The 7,402-nt window shown below is 42.4% G+C and overlaps 1 protein-coding gene across 1 annotated transcript in view; it reads left to right on the top strand.

Annotated features, from left to right (window-relative positions):
* Positions 1-5,729, top strand: part of tnksb (tankyrase, TRF1-interacting ankyrin-related ADP-ribose polymerase b) — a 17,412-nt gene extending 11,683 nt beyond the window's left edge. Inside the window, exons 19-28 of the mRNA XM_076271433.1 lie at positions 1-160; positions 583-820; positions 1,260-1,342; positions 1,616-1,736; positions 1,950-2,047; positions 3,946-4,020; positions 4,145-4,250; positions 4,420-4,606; positions 4,746-4,902; positions 5,295-5,729. The exon at positions 1-160 is cut by the window's left edge and continues 29 nt beyond it. Of these exons, the coding sequence (XP_076127548.1) occupies positions 1-160; positions 583-820; positions 1,260-1,342; positions 1,616-1,736; positions 1,950-2,047; positions 3,946-4,020; positions 4,145-4,250; positions 4,420-4,606; positions 4,746-4,902; positions 5,295-5,381 (1,312 nt within the window). The 3' untranslated portion in view covers positions 5,382-5,729. The remainder of the gene's footprint in view (positions 161-582; positions 821-1,259; positions 1,343-1,615; positions 1,737-1,949; positions 2,048-3,945; positions 4,021-4,144; positions 4,251-4,419; positions 4,607-4,745; positions 4,903-5,294) is intronic.
* Positions 5,730-7,402: the final 1,673 nt, after the last annotated feature.

The following is a 7,402-nucleotide window of genomic DNA, read 5'->3' as shown; positions in this document are numbered from 1 at the left end:
GTACAACACCTGTGTGAACGCCACGGACAAGTGGGCCTTTACCCCCCTGCACGAGGCGGCGCAGAAGGGCCGCACCCAGCTGTGTGCTCTGCTCCTGGCCCACGGCGCTGACCCCACCATGAAGAACCAGGAGGGCCAGACGGCGCTGGACCTGGCCACGGTAACATGAGCTCGCTCAGAACAAAAAAAAAATACAGCCACAACACTCTGCCTGATGAGACTGTGGAGTTATTGTTAGCCTGCTGTGCTCAACAGGAAACTGGTACTAGTACGAGGGAACTTGCTCACGTACGCATAATGTGCCTTACTCATGGTTTCCGCATTGGTTGCTCAATGATTTATTTATTAATTTAATTTATTTACGGCGTGAATCACGCTAAGGATTTACTGACTAAAAGTTTATTTCCATAGATAAATATTCACTCATTCAACCACTCACACACTGTGCTCAACCTCTCACTTACTGTATGTTGACACATACACTCTCACACTCTCTCTCTGTCTCTCTCTCTCTCTCTCTCTCGCACTCTCTCTCTCACACACACAAACACAGAAACTAATTGCTCTGATATCCGGTCTCAGGCTGATGACATCAGGGCCCTTCTGATCGACGCCATGCCTCCGGATGCGCTACCCAGCTGCTTCAAGCCGCAGGCCACAGTGGTCAGCGCCTCCATCATCTCGCCAGCGTCCACGCCCTCCTGTCTGTCGGCCGCCAGCAGCATCGACAACCTGGCTGGGCCGCTTACCGAGCTGGCTGGGGCCTGCGGCTCGGGACCAGCAGACGGGGCCAGCGGATCTGACCGAAAGGAGGGAGAGGGTGAGTGACCAGAGAGAGAGAGGCCAGTGTTTGGCTGGTTAAAGGGTATTATTTGACTGGAAAGGAGAGGGGCCTGCTGGTTAAATGGTATTATTTAATAGGAATTTATGTTTTACCTCAGTAAGGGAGTATTATGTTATTCAGACAGTTTCCAGTACATAGTTTAAGTCTAATCCTAGACTAAAAGCTTCTTTACCATGGGGATTTTTATTGAAGTTTTCTTTTTGTTTTGGACTAGGCTTAATCCATGTATAGGAAACCTATCTATTATATTGTGGAGTATGATGCTACTATGCTATTATATTATTATGGTATGGAATTTGGTGGACTCGTTTATCTGACCTTTTTAAAGCATTAATACAAATAGAATATTGATAGAGAATGCTATTTTCTCACAGTTAAGGTTGTTAAATCTGTTGTTGTTTCATTGCTTCCTCAGTGGCTATGCTGGACATGAACATCAGTCAGTTCCTGAAGAGCCTGGGGCTGGAACAGCTGAGAGACATTTTTGAGAGGGAGCAGGTGAGGGGTCCAGTTTCCACCAGAATTTTTTTTTTTTCTCAGTAGTTCTGTTGTTTTATCTTATGTTATGATATGAGTTTTTGAGCATGTCCTTGTCCATCTCATTGGCTTAGGTCAAAAGTCGACACATTTGAGTCCAACGAGATTGTGATATATATCAGTCTCAATGTCTTAACATTTCCAGATACGTTTTCTATCCCCAGACTGTTTATTCTGGACACTTAACTCGTCCTTGCATGACATCTTGTGTCTTAACGCCTCCTCCCCCCTTAGATCACACTGGACGTGTTGGCAGACATGGGTCACGAGGAGCTGAAGGAGATTGGCATCAATGCCTATGGTCATCGGCACAAGCTCATCAAGGGCATCGAGAGACTACTGGGGGGTCAGCAAGGTAAAGGGATGACCAGGGACTCTAGGCACCGTAAATGTGTCTGTTGTGTATGGAAAGTGTGGTTTTATCAAATAGTATGTACATGCATACCATACATAACCATACATGTGCTGACTATCTAGTTGTACCTTAGTATTCATGAGTTGCATTTCAGATGATTAAGGGACGTGTGTATGGTCTTCACCGTTGCTATTTCATAATTATTTTCTGCAGGTGCCAACCCGTACCTGACGTTCCACTGCACTAACCAGGGCACGGTGCTCATCGACCTGGCTGTCGATGACAAGGAGTTCCAGTCGGTCGAGGAGGAGGTTTGTATTTCCCCTCAATCGCAATGAAACTGACACCCCACTCCACCCCTATCTCTTTCCAGCAGACAATTAGCGTGTTTCCATCCAACTTCCTAATGCGCATTTAATCTATTCGAATAAGAAATCCCGGTTGGAAACACGTGAAATGCGCATCAAAAGTCCTAATGCGCATCTATATTTGATTCGCTAGAGGGGGGTGGATTAACTCTTGATGCGCATAAGGTATAATGCGAATAAAGTTGATGGAAACGGTTTATTCGCATCGTGTGACGTAACCTTCAGAGAATCTCCGCATTCTCTGGCGCTTCCCTAACATTAGGCAACTTGATGTGCTCTCTTTCTTGTTTCCGTGGAATAAAACAAACTGAATACACACATCGGTGCACAGTTGTTTTGCTGACGCTAACATTTTCGCCAACAACTCTGTATTCGGCACACGTCGCAAGTTTATACAACTAGTGCAGTCCCTGTTCAAACATGCCATTCCTGTAGAAAACCTGTAGCCCAATTAGCCTACTACATGCCCGCAGGTTTATAGGATGATAGGGAAAAACATAATTCCAGCTAAGCATTCAATAATGAATACTGAATATCATAATATATTAGCCTATGTGCATTAAGCAGAATTTAGGCATGACTGCATGTGACATTTCTGATCAGAATGGCATAACAAATGTTTTGCGTTAAGGCTAGGCCTATAGCTTATTGAATAACTTTCCTGATAGTGAAGACAAGCCATTTTGTGATCGTTTGACATTTGCAACGATGTGACTCAAAAGCAGTGTTTGGTAGCATAAGTTGCTCTGTCTGCCACTTGTTGTCTAGCTGTGTGGCACGTCTTCTGAAACGTTAAATTCGGGACTATTAGCCTATCGCTTGTTTCAATTTGGGACCTTGCCGTCGGAACTGTAGTTTGTTTATTCAAAGTCTCATGTCCAATGTAGCCTGGGCTATTCAAAGCGTCAGTTTATTGCACATACTTTTTATGTAATTTTAAATAGCCACTACCTACCCGTGTTTGTTGGCGTGTTGTTGCAAAATCCGCGTAATCATTTTATGCAAGCAAACATGCAGGGAGTCTTTATTGTTGAGGTCAGACATGATAATCAAACATCTTGCATTTTAACCGTGATTCAGTGCTGCCAAATCTCCGCTTATCCTCTCTCTGCGCAGTGCTGTGTGAGAGGGGTGGCTATGATAGAGCGGAGAAAGCCAACGTGTGCTTCTTTTACCAATATATAACAAAATGTTTTGCTTTTCTCATCCAAACAACGTCAAACTATGCGCTGCACTTACTCATGCCAGTAACAAGACACCTGCCAAGTTTAAAATCGAACGGACAAACCATACGCAGACAGACGTTCCTGCAATTTATGGATAGATGCGATGGCTTGTTTGTTGGGATAGGCGTCCGACAACGAGTACTCGGGGCAACAGCCGGGTCTATCATTTGGCATAATTCTTCAAACAATGACTTGCTGAATCTAAAGATCTCCAGCCACTGTTGGTCAGTGGCAGAGCTGTAATCGGGCCTTAAAAGTTGTTCAGTCCCCAGGGGGCTGTTGTTCAGTCCCCAGGGCTGTTGTCACTTGAGATAAATCAAGTCTCAGTGTTCATCGGTTTGTTCATGTGCACACCAAGCATGTTGTCAGTTGGCAGCAATCATGTGATTAGCACACACTTAAAGGTTCAGTCCAAAACACTTTTTGTCAAATACAGCAAATTGCTCCTGACACTACTACAGGAGCAAGAAAGGCAGGAGTGTTTTTTGATTGTCTGCTGTATTTTCGGAAATCGGAATCGCAAACTCCACCTTTTAATAGCACAGGAAAAAGTCCTCAGTGGAAGACCAACAGCAAGGCGTGGAGCCTCACTGAGGCCCGTGTGCTCTTTTGCAGATGCAGAGCACAATCCGCGAGCACAGAGACGGGGGGAACGCCGGGGGTGTCTTCAGCAGATACAACATCCTCAAGGTACGACCCGCCAGGCCTGCGCCCTGTCTCCACATGTTCCTCTACCAGTGCGCTCACTTTTGTTTGTGGAATTGATGGTTTTGGCATTAGTATTGAGATGCCCTTGTTCTTGCTCCGTCTGTAGATCCAAAAGGTGGTCAACAAGAAGCTGAGAGAGCGATACACTCACAGGCAGAAGGAGATTGCTGATGAGAACCACAACCATCACAATGAGCGCATGCTCTTCCATGGTAAGAGATGTTTACATTTATATTTATTGGTATGATCGTGCACTGTGTGTATATAATATATGCATGTGCATTTATGTATATGTATGTACATATATATTATACATCACACAATATTGATTCACTCTGACAATAAGGACACTTATTGATGAATCTTTTTTTTGTCTTGTAGGATCTCCTTTCATAAATGCCATCATTCACAAAGGTTTTGATGAGCGCCATGCTTACATCGGAGGAATGTTTGGCGCTGGGATCTATTTTGCGGAGAACTCCTCTAAAAGTAACCAGTACGTGTACGGTATCGGTGGAGGAACTGGCTGCCCCACACACAAAGACCGCTCCTGCTACGTGTGCCATAGGTAATGCCGCCGACCTGTACCTGCACTCTAAAGCTCTGCATCTGTGTCTAGATGTTATCCAACCTTGTCTGTCTAGATGTTATCCAACCGTGTGTGTGTGTGTGTGTGTGTGTCTATTTGTGTGTTTCCTGTGGAACAGGCAGATGCTGTTCTGCCGGGTGACCCTGGGGAAGTCCTTCCTGCAGTTCAGTGCCATGAAGATGGCCCACGCTCCACCCGGCCACCACTCCGTCATCGGCCGGCCCAGCGTCAATGGCCTGGCCTACGCCGAGTACGTCATCTACAGGGGAGAACAGGTGAGTAACACTAGTGCTGTCAGTAGTGTGTGTGTGTGTGTGTGAGATGGATGTTTTTAAGGACCGAATTGTGCATTTGTTCATTGGCTCTATCAGCAAATACTGCTGGTTCATTCAATAACTATGCCCTCAAATTCTTTACATTCAATTTAGTATTTGATAAGATTTGGTTTATTTATGATCAACTTATGCAAGATTAGTGAATACACTGAATAGTTATACTAACAGTGAATTCCCTCTGATTATGCTGTCATCAGGCATGTATCATTTTGCTTGGTAACTTTTGCACTGTCAGTGTTTATACGGATAGATATTTTACCATTTGGTCGGTAATGATCATCTCTCGTCTGCTCACCTTTATAAGGAATCTCAATGTGTGTGTTTGTTTGCAGGCCTACCCAGAGTATTTGATCACGTACCAGATCCTGAAGCCGGACAGCACCCCTCAGCCGCCCGCTGGGGCGGAGCAGAAGTCCTAGTCTCTAACGGTCATGCAGTACAGCACAGTACAACCATTCAGTCTTGTTTGTTGCACAAGAAAAGTATGTGACCTTCACAAACTCAATTGACATTTGTCTTATTCATGGATATCCCCCATGTATGCATTAAGAATTTGCACTTTTGAACGATAGTTATTTAAGTCATTGGAAAGTAATTGCTGACATTTAATGTACATTTCATGTAAAGTGTAAAATGTCTTGTGTTTAACATTTATCATTTGAATTGTATTTTAAAAGAAGAATCTAATTCTTTGGTTCTAATAATTTCTCAGATTTTTTTTTTGAATAAACCTTGTTTTGTGAGACCACACAACTATCAGATCAAAATTGTCTCGTGTACTGCAGCATTTTTATTTCAATATATAGAAATTAAATGGAACAAATCAGCTGATTTCACAGTAACAGCTAAATACTGGTTAAATTAAATTCATAATTATTTTAACCTTATTTGATACTTAAAAACATATTTAAGAGAGTACAAATCCCTTAAACCTTTTACTAAATGAAGTATACAAAGGCTACAGTGTAGAAGTTCATATTAATTAAAATGGAACTATGTGACAGAACACAGATGTATCATATTTTAGCACATTAATCCACAGTAGGTGTATCCACTCCTTAGGAGGGCTGTAGGGTGTTGGTCTTAGGAAGCCGGATGGTCAAGCCGAGAGTTAAAAGTATTTACCAATATTTACCAATAATATTACCAGTATTTACCAATATTTATCCAAATGTTGCTGACTCAACTGTTCCAAAATCTTGTTTGTGAGCAATTCTGTCCCGTAAGCAGTCCTGTACCCTTATTGTATGTCTCCCCAGTGCCATCTCTTAAGACTACCCATGATGACCACATCCTATGGGAATGCTCCTCTCTAGAATAGGTTGGTTGTGAATCGCTGGCAAAAGTTACTGTGGTTCGTGGTTTAGTTTAATAATTGTGTGGTAAGTGTTTAATGCAAATTGCTTAATAGTGTTTTCATGATGTGTTGATACATACATGTCTCGTGTACTGCAGCATTTTTATTTCAATATATAGAAATTAAATGGAACAAATCAGCTGATTTCACAGTAACAGCTAAAATACTGGTTAAATTAAATTCATAATTATTTTAACCTTATTTGATACTTAAAAACATATTTAAGAGAGTACAAATCCCTTAAACCTTTTACTAAATGAAGTATACAAAGGCTACAGTGTAGAAGTTCATATTAATTAAAATGGAACTATGTGACAGAACACAGATGTATCATATTTTAGCACATTAATCCACAGTAGGTGTATCCACTCCTTAGGAGGGCTGTAGGGTGTTGGTCCTAGGAAGCCGGATGGTCAAGCCGAGAGTTGCCGTTGTCCAGCTGTTCATGTTGTAATGGTGTGACCGTAATCAACGGCATGTGAGTCGAAGCTGGAGATTTAGTTGTGGGTCTAGTTGTAGGCCCGGGTGTATTTGGATCTGGTAGCGGTACAAATACAATATGGGGCTGTATACCAAAACCATGGGGCATGGGCATAGGTGGTGGAACTGGTGGGTATCTAGGGTAATTTGCCATTGCATAGGGAAACATAGGCTGAGTCAGTGGCCGGTACAAAGTTGGCTGTTGAAAGTGAAACATGTTAAATCCATACATTGGATTTTGGTAGGGGCTTATATTAAATCTGTAAGTTGGATTTGGATTGGGGTTAACATTATTGCTTTGCATCAAGTACTGTAAGAGCAGGTCCTGTGACAAAAGACATAAAAACACAACATTTTATGCAGAATTTAGTGAAATTTAGCAACAGTTATCAATAAGTGGACTTCATGCTCCTCACAATTTATATACCATCTGTATACTTGCAAATTTAGAGCAGCTAAGTTTTACTTGTTTGTTTTTCTGTAAAGTCTGGATATTGCATTTGTTCCTTTGGACTGAATGCCAGATGGTTTGGACTGAAAACTTAGCATATTTCTTTTTTTTAACCACTGGTTGAATGAGCACAATGCACATCAAATTTGAGC

Source organism: Alosa pseudoharengus, unplaced genomic scaffold (genome assembly GCF_046254945.1).
Source record: "Alosa pseudoharengus isolate Yale_2024_CS ecotype anadromous, Long Island Sound unplaced genomic scaffold, YU_APseudo_1.1 YU_APseudo_1.1_scf_6, whole genome shotgun sequence".
Lineage (NCBI taxonomy): Eukaryota > Metazoa > Chordata > Actinopteri > Clupeiformes > Clupeidae > Alosa > Alosa pseudoharengus.
Note: the sequence above shows the minus strand (reverse complement) of the source record. Positions and strands in the feature narration are given on the sequence as shown.